At 34.5% G+C, this 18,282-nt stretch overlaps 9 protein-coding genes and 1 non-coding gene across 10 annotated transcripts; 6 read left to right on the plus strand and 4 right to left on the minus strand.

Moving 5' to 3' along the window:
- Positions 1–1,225: 1,225 nt before the first annotated feature.
- Positions 1,226–2,068, plus strand: KABA2_11S02354 (uncharacterized protein; the record flags this gene model as incomplete). Its single annotated transcript, XM_041552656.1, has 1 exon — positions 1,226–2,068. One exon carries the CDS (start codon positions 1,226–1,228, stop codon positions 2,066–2,068), a length of 843 nt encoding a protein of 280 aa, XP_041408590.1.
- A 379-nt stretch (positions 2,069–2,447) lies between these two features.
- CWH41 (mannosyl-oligosaccharide glucosidase) lies at positions 2,448–4,967 on the plus strand (the record flags this gene model as incomplete). The annotated part of the gene is made up of 1 exon (XM_041552657.1): positions 2,448–4,967. The coding sequence occupies one exon, from the start codon at positions 2,448–2,450 to the stop codon at positions 4,965–4,967; it is 2,520 nt and encodes an 839-aa protein (XP_041408591.1).
- A 957-nt stretch (positions 4,968–5,924) lies between these two features.
- On the plus strand, positions 5,925–7,424 carry SCW11 (putative glucan endo-1,3-beta-D-glucosidase; the record flags this gene model as incomplete). Its single annotated transcript, XM_041552658.1, has 1 exon — positions 5,925–7,424. The coding sequence occupies one exon, from the start codon at positions 5,925–5,927 to the stop codon at positions 7,422–7,424; it is 1,500 nt and encodes a 499-aa protein (XP_041408592.1).
- A 1,268-nt stretch (positions 7,425–8,692) lies between these two features.
- Positions 8,693–9,895, plus strand: KABA2_11S02420 (alkene reductase; the record flags this gene model as incomplete). Its single annotated transcript, XM_041552659.1, has 1 exon — positions 8,693–9,895. The coding sequence occupies one exon, from the start codon at positions 8,693–8,695 to the stop codon at positions 9,893–9,895; it is 1,203 nt and encodes a 400-aa protein (XP_041408593.1).
- A 436-nt stretch (positions 9,896–10,331) lies between these two features.
- Positions 10,332–11,062, plus strand: HOP2 (Hop2p; the record flags this gene model as incomplete). The annotated part of the gene is made up of 2 exons (XM_041552660.1): positions 10,332–10,374; positions 10,458–11,062. The coding sequence occupies 2 exons, from the start codon at positions 10,332–10,334 to the stop codon at positions 11,060–11,062; spliced, it is 648 nt and encodes a 215-aa protein (XP_041408594.1).
- A 164-nt stretch (positions 11,063–11,226) lies between these two features.
- On the minus strand, positions 11,227–11,505 carry AGA2 (Aga2p; the record flags this gene model as incomplete). The annotated part of the gene is made up of 1 exon (XM_041552661.1): positions 11,227–11,505. The coding sequence occupies one exon, from the start codon at positions 11,503–11,505 to the stop codon at positions 11,227–11,229; it is 279 nt and encodes a 92-aa protein (XP_041408595.1).
- A 684-nt stretch (positions 11,506–12,189) lies between these two features.
- Positions 12,190–12,657, minus strand: RPL24A (60S ribosomal protein eL24; the record flags this gene model as incomplete). Its single annotated transcript, XM_041552662.1, has 1 exon — positions 12,190–12,657. One exon carries the CDS (start codon positions 12,655–12,657, stop codon positions 12,190–12,192), a length of 468 nt encoding a protein of 155 aa, XP_041408596.1.
- Positions 12,658–14,009: 1,352 nt separating this feature from the next.
- RPL30 (60S ribosomal protein eL30) lies at positions 14,010–14,587 on the plus strand (the record flags this gene model as incomplete). The annotated part of the gene is made up of 2 exons (XM_041552663.1): positions 14,010–14,012; positions 14,273–14,587. The coding sequence occupies 2 exons, from the start codon at positions 14,010–14,012 to the stop codon at positions 14,585–14,587; spliced, it is 318 nt and encodes a 105-aa protein (XP_041408597.1).
- A 275-nt stretch (positions 14,588–14,862) lies between these two features.
- On the minus strand, positions 14,863–14,958 carry KABA2_11S02530. The gene is made up of 2 exons: positions 14,921–14,958; positions 14,863–14,899 (listed from the first exon to the last, which is right to left on the minus strand). It is a non-coding gene; the product is annotated as a tRNA-Phe (tRNA).
- A 1,722-nt stretch (positions 14,959–16,680) lies between these two features.
- On the minus strand, positions 16,681–17,889 carry KABA2_11S02552 (alkene reductase; the record flags this gene model as incomplete). The annotated part of the gene is made up of 1 exon (XM_041552664.1): positions 16,681–17,889. One exon carries the CDS (start codon positions 17,887–17,889, stop codon positions 16,681–16,683), a length of 1,209 nt encoding a protein of 402 aa, XP_041408598.1.
- Between the last annotated feature and the right edge of the window lie 393 nt (positions 17,890–18,282).

An 18,282-nucleotide genomic window follows, 5' to 3' on the forward strand; every position in this document is an offset into this window, starting at 1 on the left:
ATGATTCTAGAACATTCTTTAAGAATGATTAGTAAGCAAGTATTACTAATTGTTTCATAAGTGTCTAGAACATGTTTCTAGAATGTTTAGTAAGAATACTATCAATATTTGGTAGACTGTTTTCCTTTTCCAAAAGTATAAAAGGACCACATATTCTAACTTTATATATATACAATCTTCCTTATATAGACTTACTTTATATAACATAAAATGAAACTACAAGATTATACATTTGAATATCTATAACTATGTCCGATAATTTCAACTCGAATACTAATCGTATATTCTCGATTTCAAACTTACGTTTACAATTATATATAAGGTAGTGCAGCACACTCTAAGTTCTACTTATATTAGCTACCTTCACCTTCAGTTAGGTTAAGCTAATGTTAGCCTTTTTAGTGCTGCCGCTACATATTCATCAAAAATATATAAAGTAAATTATGGAAACAATTATATTCATAAATGAAATATTGTTCCATTTATATATGCTTGATTTTTCTTTGTCGTGATTATAAACTCACTCGATAGTGGCGTAAGCAATCTATTATTAAGTTGTTTCGGGATGAACCTATCAATAGATTATAACCTTGGTCATTATCATTCTTATAATATATTTCCGACATAATTTGCCAGTAGATGTGTTAGGTTTAAAAAATCCACAAGTTCTACAATCAATAAATTAGAAATATTCTATTCTATTTTTATGTTTTGTAGCTATCCTACAAGGTAAAAGAACTTATTATCCAGTAAACAAAAAAAAGAAAGTGATGATTAAATAAGAAATTTCCAAGATAGATATCAAGTATCTACAGACACATTACAAATGCTACTTTATTACCCTTTGCTATTGGCTCAGTAGTTCCATCCAACTAGAAAACTGAAATAGAAGTGATCTCTATGATTAAGTACTACCTGAAGCAATTCCTCTAAGTAACTGATTCTCAATTATCAAAGACAAAGGGACAATAACAAAGTGTCAAAGTGCAGTACTATCTATCTTACATCTGTTTCTTACGTTATTCCTTTTCTTGTCTTGTCATCAAACTAGTTGATAAGTTGCAAATAAGAAATATAAGTCAAAAGTCTCTCTTACCGCGGCGTGCATTGAACAAATTAACAATAAAAACATATCATAATCTTAAATGGATGTTTCATCCTCTCAAAGGTATTGTCGAAGAATCTTACATCACTACCATCTAACTGTAAACTAGAATTTGTCGCAATGAGTACACCTTTGGAGAGAAGGAAACTAAAATTTTCCAACACGACACGAGATGAGATTCGAAATGATTTACTTAAGGATGTTGCGTTACTTAGTAGATCTCAGGGACCAAATCAACAATTAGAAAGTCTTAAGACTGATGCTACCAAAAGGGTACAATTACTGAGTCAGATCAAAGAGGAGACAGATGATTCTAACATAGAACATGGTTTAAGGAAACTTCGAGAAATCATTGTCAGTATGATGAGTGATGGTGGTCACGATAATCAATTATTAACATTTGCCGAAGAGGTATATATTATGTCATATGCATTCTTCCTTAGGAGAAAAGAATGGGGAAAAGTTGGAGGTATCGTCTTAGAATTTGCCAAGGATAACTTACACGACTTATTTTATGAGAGGGGTTTCCTTGAAGTATATATATTGTATCTTTCTCATTTGGAGCATAATTTGACAAAGTGTATAGACATGATACTACAAGGACAGAAATACAATATTATTAAGATTCACACTGCATTACTGAGACTCTCGGTGATATATTGTGATGAAACTTCACCACCAACTTTATGGTTTCGAATACTACAAGAGTCTCAACTAAAAGAGAAGTATCCCCAAGCCTATCAATTGTTAGAATACTCCGGAAAAATAGCAGAAATGCAAGAAAGATGTTTCAACATTATAAAAGTATCATACAACCAAATAAGTTGGCAATATTTAGAAGAAGACTGGCTCCTAGGGATACCAATGAACGAGAATCTCCGCTCTACAATTGAGAACACCTATTTGATTATCATGAACAACAACGGCTCCAGAACCATCATGCTTAAAAAACCCAAGGCATGACAGCTCCACTATGGAACATCAACAACCTCAACTGATAGAGAGATGGAGGTGGGGTTGAAGCATTGATAAATATCATTTCATCAAGATATTAGTTCAGTAATACAACATTAATAACTTGATAAAGTTCAGCATCTTTAAAAAGTGAAAATTTCCCTTTTAGGTGACAACGCGTAAAATGCTTGCAATAGGAAATTAGTTAATACGACAGAACCTGGGAACTAATGTAATAGAGGACACCTCAATTGTTTCTTGAGAGATCCCTATTATATAAACGGTTACTGTAACTCTCGAATACTATTTTAGATATATACGGTCATGTAATCTCCAAGCATATAATCAAGTATCAATTTAAACTAATATAAAAATATATCCATTGGAAATGTTGTTTGGGGCAAGTAACCTTACTTTGTTTCTGATGCTTATTGCATCATGTTTTGCCAAAGAAACGACACAGGAGTCATTCTCTTCCAAGGAAACACAAGAGCAAACATTTGAAACGAATACCAATAGCGAATTGTTATGGGCACCATACCGTTCTAATTGTTATTTCGGTATCAGACCACGTTTTGTAGATGCGACACCCTTTATCTTTGGGTTAATGTGGTTTGACACGACTAAATTCGACTCTATGACTAGATTAAGACATTTTGTTAGTGATGAAGACCACTTGGAAAGATTTACATGGGAAGCGTACGACCCAAGACTAGGTGGTAGAGAAAATATTATTGATCCAGAAAATAATTTGAATTTGACTATTCATTTTGCCAAGACACACGATGATCAAAACTGGGTTGTCAGAGTCAATGGTAAACCTTTAGATCCAACTTTAAACACTACTACATCTGTCATCCTATACATGAACCAAAATATCGGTAAAGACCCTGAAGGTCCATCTAGATTGATGCATATTGATAACGGCAATGAACAAAATGAAAACACTTTTGAATTTACAGGATATTCCGAAGATCTAGGCAAATACGAAGTATTAATCAACGACAACTACGGTAATTACTATACAAATGATACATTGGACAGTGTCGAAGTTGTTCCTGGTTGTAATGCCTCCAGAACTAGTCACGTTGGTTTGACTATCCCAGATACTGAGGTCTGGAGAGCAAGAGATATTTTCCAATCTTTATTAACTGACTCTATTAAGGATATTGTAAAGGAACTTGGTGAAACCATTGAGCCTGGTCTAGTTCCAAGTGTTCTAACTTTAAGAAACCTTCATGAGTTCGACCAAGGTAACTTCCACTACATCCAAAAGACCTTTAGTATGCGAGAGGAGAAAGGGTTTGAATTCGATGTAGTTTACAATAATTTGGATTCAACTCAAACCATCGATTCTGGTAAAGAAGCAACCAAATTGATTAATGATGCAATCTATGAGATTAATGTCAGATTCGATAATCATTTTGATATCGAAGATGTCGCCAACACCGGTGACAAGAGAAAATTCGCTATGGAAGTTTTAGCCAATTTGTTAGGTGGTATTGGATATTTCCACGGTTCTCAAATGATTGATCGTGAAACTGTCTTAGATGAAACCCATTTCGAATCAATTAAATTTGAACATTTCAGAGAAGAAGGTCCATATAGTTTATTTACCAGTGTTCCAAGTAGGGGATTTTTTCCTCGTGGGTTTTATTGGGATGAAGGTTTCCATCTTTTACAAATTATGGAATATGATTTCGATTTAGCTTTCCAAATCGCGGTTAGTTGGTTCCAATTGATTGATGAAAACGGGTGGGTTGCCCGTGAAGTAATTTTGGGTCCTGAAGCAAGAAGTAAAGTTCCTCAGGAATTCACTATTCAAAGTCCTCAAATCGCTAATCCACCCACTTTATTACTTGCCTTGAGTGAAATGCTTACTAAATTAATTGAAAAGGAAAATGAACCCGGATTCTCTCATTCTGTTGTTGATGCTGAACAAGAAGAAGGCATCTCATCCCAATTGGGTTCCAATTTCGAATACATTCTTAAATATAGTAAGATTATTTATCCACATTTAAAAAACCATTTCAAATGGTTCACAGATACTCAAAAGGGGTCAATTGAAGAATACTTCGAAGATATGGAAGAAGATGAACAATTCCAACAAGTGCATCAGGACTTTGTCTATAGATGGTTGGGTCGTACCGTGACTCATTGTCTACCAAGTGGGTTAGATGATTACCCAAGAGCGGAATATCCAGATGTGGCTGAATTGAATGTGGATACATTAGCCTGGGTTGGTACTATGGCTAGATCCATGAAAAACATTGCACATATTTTAGGTTTGGAGAAAGATGAAACCCAGTATGCTGAAATAGAAAGGAAAATCGTAGAAAACTTAGATTTGTTGCATTGGGATCCAAAGACTGAGACATACTGTGACGTCACTCTAGATTCTGAAGGTGATGATGAAATGGAACGTGTATGCCATGAAGGTTATGTTTCTTTACTTCCATTTGCATTAAAGTTAATGCCAAGAGACTCTCCAAAGCTTAAGAGCCTATTGACTCTAATGAGTGACCCAGATAAACTCTTTTCCCCATTCGGTTTACGTTCATTATCTAAACAAGATGAATATTTTGGTGCAGGTGAAAACTACTGGAGAGGTAAAATCTGGATGAATATAAATTACTTATGTCTAGAAGCCATCGAGCATTATTTCCCTGAAGTGATTGCTGGGTCTCATGAAACCAGCGAACTGCATGATAAACAAGTGAGTAACATGGCTAAGAAACTATACACTACTTTAAGAGAAAACCTAATCAATAATGTCTATGGTAATTGGAACGAGACTAATTACGTATATGAAAACTATGACCCGGTAGATGGCCACGGTACTGGATCAGTGCAATTCACTGGTTGGACATCATTGATTGTCAACATACTGAGACATCAAGGTGTGTAGTCTTTAGCTTACATACAATCAAAAACACGAGCAAAAATATCATATAATTATTTTTAAATTTCTTAATTACTTGTATTATCTGCTATATAGATTAATAGAATATAAACGACCAAACAACAAAATTAGTAACCAAAACACAAACAAACCAGTCAAATCAAAACCCATCTGGGCCACGAGAACGGGTTCAACACAAGGTTGTCAACCCTAACACGGTCAACGTTTCAACCTAAAACTACGTAAAATTCAACTTTCGCAGCCAAAGCAAATCCACGAACGGCGCTCTCCCTCCGGAGCGGGTCGTAGATTGCGCAGCAAAAAGACGGCCGACTTTGTTTATATTTTGCGCAGCTCAGCTCGCTCAACCCAGAGAACTGAAAAATTTCAGCTTTTTTTGTTTATGTCATCTCCGTTTCTGGTAATAGGGCCAAACAAACTGAGCTTACATTATCCTCGAGGAGAGCAGGAAGGGCCAAGGTACTGGGGTCCAGGATTATCTGGTTTGGTGATCGTCTCAGAGTCATTGTCAAATCCTTGCTGCTGTTTACATGTTTACGTAACAGCGAACGTTTGGAGGTTTTGTTTGTTTTATGCTAGTCAATAGAAAAATTAAGGTTTTCTTGTATCTTTTTTATCTAAGCGCAATAGAGTGTATTCCATAAGGTTGATACCATCATCTTAATGTATTGATATACATTGAAGTATCTATTCATTCAAAGGTACTGGAAAGTAACGAAGAAACCTAAAAAAGCTGGTTAAACAGGTTTACGATTGAATGTCGATGTCTCAAATGAAATGATATATAAAGGGAACGATGGTTAGTTATAAATTTCGTTATGAGTTGTTTGAACTTATGGGTTTTATATTATAAGTGTTTTCGATTTACTATAACAACCAATACTAACCGTCTACATATCGTACAATATCCCCCCCAATAAACATAAAATATATATTGCCAACATGTTATCCAGTTATATTTCACTCACATATATTTTACTCTTCACATCGGTAGTGTCCGCCCTACCTGTCTTTCACAACAAAAAGATTGTCACAAGAGTACATACAGCCAGTACCACTAATACTGTCACAGATTTTTACTCTACTACCACCGAAGTTGTTGTTGCTCCAACTGTTGAATTCATTGTCAGCGATGCTGTCACTTTCACTACTACATTATACCCAGAAGGTGTCGATACTACTGTCGAGCCAAGCACAACTATTACCATCATGCAAAATAACGTCAACCCAACCTTCATTACTGCTCCTGCTTCTTCTTCCTCTGTAGTTGACCCTCCAGCCGCTACTTCTTCTTCCATCACTACTTTAGAACCAGCAACTACTTCCTCAGTTGTTATTCCAGTTACCTCTTCCACTACTACCCTGGAACCATCTTCTCCTTATGTCCCAGAAACCACTACTTCTTCTTCTATCTACACTGCCCCAACTAAAGTCGTTGCAGTTACGGTTGCCTCTGAAGGTAAGACTACAACTAGAATGGTTCCCGTACTAACAGATGTTGTCAACAATGAACATATCGAAGGTTCTGCTCCAGCTACTACTAACCAAGCCGTTTTCTCTACAACTACTAGTGTTGATGTCGAACAATCCACCACTTCTAATATTGCTTCTGCTACTTCCACTTACAATTCCAACTCTTTACTATCAAAGATCCCAGTCACTTTAGTCTATTCTCCATATAACGATGACGGTTCTTGTAAATCTGCTACAGACGTCTACACTGATTTGTCTATTATCAAGGCTAGAGGTGTCAACAAGATCCGTGTTTACGGTACTGATTGTAATTCTTTCGAAAATGTCTTACCAGTTTGTGCTCAATTCGGTATGACAGTCAACCAAGGTCTATGGATCAGTTCTGCTGGTGTCGATTCCATTGATGATGCCTTAAACCAATTAATCAGTTACGGTCAAACCAGCGGCTGGAGTGTCTTTGATTTTATTACTGTTGGTAACGAAGCTGTCATTTCCGGCTACTGTTCAGCTGCTGATTTAATTTCCAAGATTGCTTCTGTCAAGGGTCAATTACAAGCTGCTGGGTATTCAGGTCAAATCACTACTTCCGAACCACCTGTTTCATACGAAAACAATCCAGAATTATGTACAGATTCTGCCATTGATTTCGTTGGTATCAACCCTCATTCTTACTTCGACACCTATTCTACCGCTGAGACTTCTGGTTCTTTTGTCCTAGGCCAAGTTCAATTGATCCAAAAGACATGTGGTACTTCTAACGTTGTGGTCACTGAAACTGGTTACCCATCTTCTGGTATTCAAAACGGTGGTAACATTCCATCAAAAGCTAACCAATTGATTGCTGTTCAATCTATATTAGATACTGTTGGTACTGATGTTACAATTCTAACTTATACCAACGATTACTGGAAGAACCCAGGTCCATATGGTATTGAACAATCATTTGGTATTGTTGACATCCTACCATAATTCAATTGTAATTTTACAAATATTTTATGATATAGATTCATCTACTACCATTTTACGAAACCTAATTAACAAACAATCATGCATACACAAACATTTTAATAATATTAAAACACACATACACACACACACACATCACCTTTCAGTTAGATAAACAATTATGTTTTTCATCATAATTATAAAACAAATCAAATAAAGAACATTAACGGACTCAAGAAAAAATAAAAATTTAGTAATAGAGAAGCTCCATTACATAAGAAGTTCTTACTAAACCGCTTCTCATTTCTATATATATCTTTATTTTCTAAAAAATTCACATATATACAATATATTATAATATAAACATTCATCAATATTAATCAGCTGTCTCCATATAAATTAATTTCCGTCTATGCGGACTTCAAACAATACAATCAAGATATATTGGAGTATACAGACATTGTTCCTTCCCTCCACTATGTCGGTTGATAAACTGAATTTTAAAGTTGATACGAGGACCCTCTAAAGAGTAAATCGCCTGGGAGTAGATGAGTTCCACCTAACTACGGGCTCAAAACGTCAAAATCATCTGCATCATTTAGTAAATTGCAGGCTTCTAACAGCGATCTTACGTAAAGAAATATCATAACAATAACACGTTTTAGACCCGTTTGACATATTAAATAGCAGATGGTAGTTAGTAATAGTATAAAGCTTCCGCTTCCGTGTCTCAGATTACATAACGAAACTCTCCTGTTTCCTCAACAACCACCAAAACGCTATACATGCTACGGCCGTAAAATACCACACCAACAAGAACGGTATAACAGAACTCTCTGCTTGTCCCCATCCAAAATATTTAGCACCGACACACCGACGACTTTACGTAATCATTGCTGATCGGTTTTTGCTTTTTCCTCCAAAATTTTTCATTTTTGAACCGTGCCGAAGTTCAGGAACACGCCCCATTTTGCTAAGAAACATCCGTAGCAAATGCCGTTTTTTCTTTTTGTTTCTGAAGGGAATTTCACTCTGTTCGAGCAAAAAGGGAGGCTTCCCATCTCGTTTCTTTTCCTATATATGTAATCAGAAATTTTTCAATATTTTCCAATTAGTTTTGAAACCATATAAAAGTAGATAAGTTATGAGTAGTTAGTTTTGAAGTTTGCAGTTTTGAATTCCTTTTAATTTTATATTATAAGTAGAAAAAGAAGTATAGACGAAGTTCATTGTATTCAACCTACAACAACTACAACTATATTAACCATTCCCCCTTAAAACAAACAAAAAGCATGCCTTTCGTCCAAGATTTTAAACCACAAGCCCTTGCTGACACCAACCTGTTCAAGCCAATCAAGATTGGTAACTGTGAACTAAAGAACAGAGCTGTCTTTCCTCCATTAACCAGAATGAGAGCTTCTCATCCAGGTAATGTTCCAAACAAGGACTGGGCTGTTGAATACTACAACCAACGTTCTCAAGTTCCAGGTACCATGTTGATCACCGAAGGTGCTTTCATCTCTGCCCAAGCTGGTGGTTATGACAACGCTCCAGGTATCTGGTCCGATGCCCAAGTCGCTGAATGGAAGAAGATCTTTGCCAAGATCCACGAAAACAAGTCCTTTGTCTGGGTCCAATTGTGGAACTTAGGTAGACAATCCTACGCTGACACCTTGGCTAGAGATGGTCTACGTTATGACTCTGCCACTGACGGTTTATACATGGATGATGAATCCAAGGAAAGAGCTGAAAAATCCAAGAACCCACAACATGGTATCACCAAGGATGAAATCAAGCAATACATCAAGGAATACGTCCATGCTGCTAAGAACTCCTTGGCTGCTGGTGCCGACGGTGTTGAAATCCATTCTGCCAACGGTTACTTGCTAAACCAATTCTTGGATCCAAAGTCTAACCACAGAACCGATGAATACGGTGGATCTATCGAAAACAGATCTAGATTCGCTCTAGAAGTTGTTGATGCTTTAGTTGACGCCATTGGTGAAGACAAGGTCGGTATCAGATTCTCCCCATACGGTACATTCGGTAACTTGTCTGGTGGTGCTGAACCATTGATTGTTGCTCAATACGCTCACGTTATTGGTGAACTAGAAAAGAGAGCTAGAGGTGGTAAGCGTTTAGCTTACATCCATTTGGTCGAACCTCGTGTTACCAACCCATTCTTGACTGAAGGTGCCGGTGAATACGATGACGGTACCAACGACTTCGTTTACTCCATCTGGAAGGGTCCAATCATCAGAGCCGGTAACTTGGCTCTACATCCAGAAGTCGCCAGAGATTTTGTTAAGGATGACAGAACTTTGTTGGCTTACGGTAGATACTGGATTGCTAACCCAGATTTGGTTACCAGATTGGAAAAGGGTCTACCTCTAAACAAATACAACAGAGACTTGTTTTACGCTATGACTGCTGAAGGTTACACTGACTACCCAACTTATGATGAAGCTATCAAGTTGGGTTGGGACAAGCAATAAACATATTAGAGTTATTATGTATAATCTGATCTCCAGGTTAATTCATATTTGGGTTTTTGACATAAGTTATATTACTTGATGTAAATAATTTATATAGAGATATATACAAAGTGGAATGGAAGTTTACCTTCACATTTTCTTTTAACGTTATTTTAAACTATAAAAAGCACTTTTAAAAACATTTATTTATATTTATATTTATATATAACGAATTGAGCAGTGATGTGGATAGTCATTCTATCTTATTTCACCTTTTTATAGGGCTTCGCTGGGAGTCTAAGCGAGAAGTATATTAGCCGCCTAAAAAATATATATATATATATATAAAAATACACACTATTTAACCAGGAAAACATTATTTATTGTTATTGTATGAGATACCTACTAGATACCCAGGTACTTCATCAATCGATTCGTGAAAGGCTCTATATATCCCATGCCTCCAAAGAAGAAGAGTGCCTCGTTGAAAGGGGAAGAAGGTTCGTCAATGTTCATCATAATATATCATAAGTCAAATATCTTCCTAAAATTTACAATTACTAACCTACTAAAATATACACAGCACATAAAGTAGTCGAACAGTATCTATGTTCGCAAAGGAAACCGTTTGCAATTAATGATATTGTTCAAAACTTACATGGAAAAATTACCAAAAATGATACTGTGAAAATACTAGAAGAATTAGTTCAAGATGATAAAATTATTTTAAAAACCTTTGGAAAAATACTAATTTATTCTTCAAAGGACGTGGATATCAATTATGAAGAAGAATTTGGAAAAAATGAGTTAGAAGGAAAATATAGTTATCAATGTTTAACCCAATTAAATGAAGAATTGATGGAACTAAGTAGGGATGAGACCACAGCTAAGAAAGAACTCGAAGAGACACTTAAAATTCCCACAAATGAGCAGCTGAGGTTAGACGTTCAACAACTTGAAATGGAAGTAGAAAATTTCCAGGAATCCTTGAAGAATGTCAAGGAGAATACTAACGCTGAAACAAGATTAGAATGTACACACATTTTGAATACAACTATATCTTTGGAAAAAGAAATTCGACTTCGAAAGAAAATATTCAATAATATTGTTTTAATAATAAAGGATCAAGTGAGACCCAAATCAATGAAAGAATTCATGGAGGATATTGGTGTTGAAAATTATATTTAGAATAGAAAAACTAGTTTTGCTACCTATCCATGTTTTTTTAAAAAAATACCATACTTCTTTATTATAATTTATTTAAATTATTTATAAAAGATACATATGACAAAAACTTATGAATTGTAATTTCTTTCCCGTTGGTTCCCTAATATACACTGTCTCAATATTGCTTAGAAAATAGTAATAGTTGTAGCAGACGCACTGGCGGTTGTCGTCAATGAAGTTGGGTTACAATCCTCAACATAGGTCACAGATTTATAATATTCGAATAACATTTGTTCAGTAACTCCGTTGTGAACAACATTTCTAACTGTAGTAGAATATGGTGTAGTTTCCAAAGAACCAGTTGGGATTTCATCACAAGAAACTGATACCGAAACATCTTGTGCGAAAATTGGAGCAATAATTGCAGTTAAACTTAAAATTGAAAGGACACAATTATTGAACATGTTGTTATTACTAGGATTTAATATTGGGTTGATATTTGGATTGTCAAAATTATAGGTTTAAGAGTACTCCATATTGATTATTTCTTCTAAAGACATACTGATTATTTTTTATAGATTTATATATCCTGGAAACCAAAATCAAAAATTTCTATTCTAGAGATGTTTTACACTGAAATTGTTTGTTACATAAATTATTAGCTTGTTTTATTTAAAGATGTACTATAAAAGAACAGTTAAAACATGTAATTTTCCCAATGCGGAAACTTACATGTTCTCTAAAACAAAATGTGTTATACCACACGGAAAATTCTGCGGAAATAATAAGAAAACGAAGATAAAACTTTACTTTTTCCCTTTTTGAGGTCAGATCACTAGGATATATTTTCTTTAAAACTGGAAGGATGTCAATATTTAGAATCTGTCAAGTACTTAATTCTTGTCTAAAAATAGTTGTTATTCAATTAATGCGTAAGCGAAGCTATCCATTTCTAAAATAAGCAAGAATATACTATATTTGCTAAATAACTCCAAATTTGATGCTACATAATAATGACTTCTATTGATTATTAGAAAATGCCTTAATCTTAGTTACTCTTGTTTGATAATACATAAAAATTTAAAAATATGAGAAAATATATAAAAGAAATCCGAGTGGATTCAAATCAGGTATACATTTTTTATATCTTAACGAGAGGTAGCAGCGACCTTTTGGAAAGCACCCTTAGCTTGTTGCTTGGACATCTTAGAACCTTGAGTACCAGCTTGCTTAGCCTTTTCTAGCTTTCTAGCAGCCTTGTCAGCAGACTTCTTTTCCTTGTCAGCAGACTTCTTTTGATCTCTCTTAGCTCTTCTGACTTCTGGCTTGATGGATCTTCTTTCCTTGATCAAATCTAGAGAAGCACCGACAATAGCTCTTTGAGCTTTGACAGTCTTTCTGGATCTCTTCTTGGAGACTTCTTCGGTGATACCTTTCTTGTGGTGTCTTCTGTAAAGAACAGTCCAAGCAACTCTTCTTGGGTTCTTTCTTTGCTTGAATAGAGAAGAAGACTTAGAGTTTTGGAATCTGAAAATCTTGGAGTCACCACGGATGAACAGAGTACCTCTACCTGGGTAGATCTTGGCACCGGAAAAGGAATCAACTTCAACCTTCATCTTGTCTGAATTAAAAATTTAAACATTAACATCTTTAATAATGATGCTAAGATTGGTTAGATTGTTAGTAAAAAAGGAACATTTTTATATTAAATTGATTAGAAAATCCAATTATTAGGTGAGATTGTTAAATTTGGGACATAATTCTCAGTCTGTCAGCATATATATTAATTGGAAAAGGATTGTTCGACTTTAAAAGTTATTTTTAAAACGAAACCTCAAATTATGCTTTTAAAGACAATAGTATAACCTCTTATAGTGAGCCGAAATGTATGAACATATTTATCATTAATTTTATATTGTAATATTATTTCTAATAAATCATCAGGGTTCCTACTATCTTACACCAGATATCACTTGCAATTCAAACTTGGATCATAAGCATAACGCTTTTCTAGTTTCTTTTTGTCTTTACTGGTTTAATCTTATTAAATCATGAATATTTCGTCCTATTATCATATTGTATCGGTACAGATCCAAATTCCATCAGCTTGCCACTCTTAACATCGGTTTAATAATCACTAGCTAGCACTATCAACATACCTTATTTTATCGTTGTCGTTTTTAAGTCTGTGTACTATTATGAAGCAAGTTAAAGTTACAAATATATATGCCTTTTTTGTATAATAAAGCCTGTATGTACGCATATTCCGAACTGAGAAGGTTTCCATACTCTGGTAGCTAGCATACTACTGTTCATAGTGATAGCATCAACTGTGTATACATGTCCACCAGTCCAGGCTGAGGGTCCTAACACGTTTCCTGTCCAACCTCTTTCCTCTCTGGAAAGGTTGGAAATTTTCCATCATCGCCTTCTTCCAATTTCAGATTTGTTTCCTTTTGTCTATTTTCTGGCAAAACCTTGTTAAATGTTTAAAATAGAAAAAACCACACTTAATTTTGACAGCAGTTCTTCATAATTGTATGTGATGTTGGGATGTACAATCACAAAATGTACGGATGTTTGGTACCGTCCTCTTTAATTTCCTGAAAAAATAAATGAATGAAATTTTCATGCGTCGCTCACCGTAAGATTTCCCTGCGAAGAAATTCCAAATCTGAACATTTCCGATTCAGATAGAGAAGAAATTGCAAGCAAAACGAAATTTGTAACTGGACCCACACAGCTTGCTTGAACAGCCAAAGTTCTAACGCGAACTGGTTCCGTTGCATCTATCATCATCTCTGGAAAAATTTTAAACTTTAATAATCTAATATTCTGATATCTTTAAAAGACCATATAAATAATCTCATCTTGACTTACTTTACAATTATATATTTGTTTTTGTCACAATATATAAAGAAACCATAAAGTAGACCGGAGTGTTCACACAACTAATCAAATCACAGAGATGGTCAGTATAAATTGAATAAACTTTTAGTACTTCCTTTTTTGTCAATATCATGGTTATATTGCAAAATTTGCTAGATTAGATGGTAATCTGGTATATTATCCTTATTACCAAAAATGGTAGCAAATAGTTAAACGGACGTCAATTAATATATAATGAATATTATTTTACTAACATGAATAAATACTATTGTTGTTTTACTTCTCAACATTACAATTTGTAATGTAAGTGGGTTCCAATAATTTTACTTTTTTTTTTGACAGGCCCCAGTTAAATCCCAAGAATCTATCAACCAAAAGCTTGCCCTTGTTATCAAGTCTGGTAAGTACACCCTAGGTTACAAGTCTACCGTCAAGTCTCTAAGACAAGGTAAGTCCAAGCTAGTTATCATTGCTGCTAACACCCCAGTTCTAAGAAAGTCCGAGCTAGAATACTACGCTATGCTTTCCAAGACCAAGGTTTACTACTTCCAAGGTGGTAACAATGAATTAGGTACCGCTGTCGGTAAGCTTTTCAGAGTTGGTGTTGTCTCCATTCTAGATGCTGGTGACTCTGATATCCTAACCACCCTAGCTTAAGAAAATCGTTAGAAGTACTTAATTACAACTTCTCAACTTCTTTATTTTCTTATTCTAACCTCATTATGAAGTAGATCATTTGTTTTTTAATATTTATCATTATATGTATAAATTGTATAGTTTAATAATCAAAATATTTGATCTTTTCTACAACAGTTGTTCAAAAATTTAATAATATGCACTGCATTGGGCTAATAAAAAATAATACAATGCAACATAAAACTACCGCTCGTTCAGAGTGGCTAGTTGTAAACATATCAAAAAACAAAAATTAATGCGAATTCTGTGGATCGAACACAGGACCTCCAGATTTCTTGTTTGACCGAAGTATATTCTTCAGTCTGGCGCTCTCCCAACTGAGCTAAATCCGCAATTTATTTCAATGAAAAACTACTTACTACTAAGAAGCACAATGTACTGGGTCACGTGATCATATATATAGCTGTAAGAGTAGCTGTATTATTAAACTGGGGGCTTCACAAAGACGACTAGTTACAAAAATTATGTTGGAGTAATTGATTACAAATGTCCTAACAAGAACTAAACAGTATATTAAGAATTGAAGAAAGAAAATGACAGAAATTATGTGAAATTTGTCGGAAATATATTATAAGAGGGATAATGACCAAGGTTATGATCTAACAATAGGTTCATCCCGCAATGATCTATTGATAAGTTCATCCCGCAACAACTTAATAATAGATTACTCACGCCACTGTCGAGTGAGTTTATAATCACGACAATGATAATCCAACATATATAAATGGAACAATATTTCATTTATGAATATAATTGTTTCCATAATTTACTTTATATATTTTTATATAAGATATAAAAAGATCAGACGACTATAAGTTGATTTTTTAATATAACAAAATTTGTTCAGTTAAATAGAAGATTGTCAGAAATTAAGAGTAATATGCACAACACTTAATTTCAATAGGTAAAGAACTACCTTTAAGCACAGTTATTATGAAGCGTGTTAAAATATGAAACAAAATATGTGGCAACATGAAACAAAGTTAATCGCATTATGAAACAAAGTATAATTCGAACCTCAATTGAGATTAGAATAAAACATATATAAAGACAAAGAATTCTGAACTTACATTCGAAGTTAGATTCTATTTGTTCTATAAATAATATATAATATAAAGAGACTGATCGATTATCGTATTAAAAAATGTCCGAATTAAATAAAGTAAAGCTTGAAGAGACTAATAGAGGCAAACACTCTATCTCAGATTCTCTACAAAGATGTCTAATATTCAATTTTCCCATCAAAATTAAGATATCTAAAATGTCCTAATAAGAAATAAACATTTTATTAGGTAATAGTCGTTTAGGCCATAATCGTTTAGAAAATAAGTTCATTACTTATCGATCGTTTAACCAACAATCGTTTAGGTAACAAATCAATTACTTGACAATCGTTTAGGTAATCAGTTTACTACTTAACAATCGTTTAGGAAACAATCGTTTAGGTAATAAGAAGAAACGAAACTTCGATAAAATAAATGATATATAAAGACAAAGAATTCTGAACTTACATTCCGAGTTAGATTCTATTCGTTCTGTAAATTATATACAATATAAAAAATCACTTACAAATATAAGAGAAATATAACAATTATATTTTGCTTACCTAACATTAAAACTTAAGCTACACCATTCACCTCTCTACCTGCCACTATATAATATGAACGAATATAAGTCTAACCACAGTATGTCTGCTTCAGCTCAGAAAATATATAAGATAGAGACAAGACAATTGTGAACTTACATCCTAAGTTATAATCCGTTTGTCCTATAAATTTTATACCATAATAAAATTACTTACAGCAAATAGAAAAGTATAACAAATACTTTTTGCTTTATTAACATTAGAACTCTAGCCACTCGCACACCTTTGATAACTAACAATGAATTAGTTCACACCTAACTCTACTAAAGAAACTTCTATTCAATTATAAATAATTATTTTATGTAGTGTATAGTATATTCTATTCAGTTAATCAAATAATTGTAAACATATAAAGTAAAAACAAAGATATTGATCTTAACTCTGATTTAATAAGTATATACTAAGGAAATTATTTGTAACCTAGCTTGACAGCTTCATCATAAGTTGGGTAATCAGTGTAACCTTCAGCACTTGGAAGGTAGAAAGTGTTGAAGTTGTACTTATTGAAAGGTAAACCCTTTTCCAAACGGTCAACGATATCTGGGTTCGAGATTATATATCTACCATAACCAACTAAAGTATTTTCATTTTCTAGGTATCTCAAAGCGACCTCTGGACGTTCACCTAAATCACCAGTTCTTAAGACTGGACCCTTCCAGATAGAAAAGATGAAGTCATTGGTACCTTGAGGGTGTTCAATGCTACTACTAACAGCATCTGGAACAATGAAACTGGTATCCAAAGCAGGTTCAGTTAATTGAATATAAGCCAAACCCTTACCACCCTTACGTCTTTGTTCTAATTCACCAACAACGTAAGCGTAAGTAGCAAGGAAATCAGGGTCAGCAGAACCTGCCATAGACCCGTAAAGGTTGTATGGAGATAATCTAATACCAACTTTATCGGCACCGACAGCTTCAGTAACAGCGTCAACAACTTCAAGGGTGAATCTCGCTCTGTTCTCTAAAGAACCACCATATTGGTCAGTTCTCTTGTTAGAATTGCTGTCAAGGAATTGATTTAGCAAATAACCATGAGCAGAATGAATTTCGACACCGTCTGCACCAGCAGCAATGGAATTCTTAGCAGCATGGACATATTCCTTGATGTATTGCTTAATCTCATCTTGAGTTAAACCATGTTGTGGGTTCTTAACCTTTAAAGATTCTTCCTTGGATTCTTCAGTCATGTAGACACCATCAGAGGCAGAGTCATAACGAAGACCATCTCTAGCCATCTCCTTAATACTGGCTTGTCTACCTAGAGCCCATAATTGAACCCAGATGAATGACTTGTTTTCATGAACTCTACCAAAGATTTTTTTCCATTCAGTGACTTGTTCGTCAGACCAAATACCTGGAGCATGGTCATAACCACCAGCTTGAGCAGAAATGAAGGTACCTTCAGTGATCAACATGGAACCTGGTCTCGTAGAACGTTGATAATAGTAATTACCGGCCAATTCGGAGTTTGGAATATTACCAGGATGAGTAGCTCTCATTCTGGTTAAAGGAGGCATAACAACTCTGTGTTGGACCTCAGTTTTACCAACTTTTAGTGGCTTGAACATGTTAGTGTCCTTAAAAGCAATTGGAGTAAATGAATCGGCAAATGACATTTTTTATTTGAGTTGATTGAATTTATATGTGTAAGTTTGCTAAAGTTAAGATCTAGTAAGCTTGGACTACTTATATCTAGACATTATAAAATAATGAAGTTTGAAAGAACCTGAATGTAACTATTCCAATTGAATCTAATTTATAGCTCCTTATATACCTTAACTTCCCTTAAATCTTATCGAGAAGTCTTGGTTTACTTTCAAAAGCCATTAACATATTGCTTAGGTAATCCTTGAAGGCTGCTGCGACTCTTTCTCTGCAGATCCCGCGGACTCCCCATATTTTCCCTCCCCCCCACCCAAAAACAAAAATTGAAAAATTGAAAAATTGTGATTCTTACATAAGCCATGTACCATTCCGCGGACTAAGTCAAATATTAGATATTGTGAGAT

This window comes from Maudiozyma barnettii (assembly GCF_903064755.1).
Source record: "Maudiozyma barnettii strain CLIB 1767 genome assembly, contig: KABA2_11, whole genome shotgun sequence".
Classification (NCBI taxonomy): Eukaryota; Fungi; Ascomycota; class Saccharomycetes; order Saccharomycetales; family Saccharomycetaceae; genus Maudiozyma; species Maudiozyma barnettii.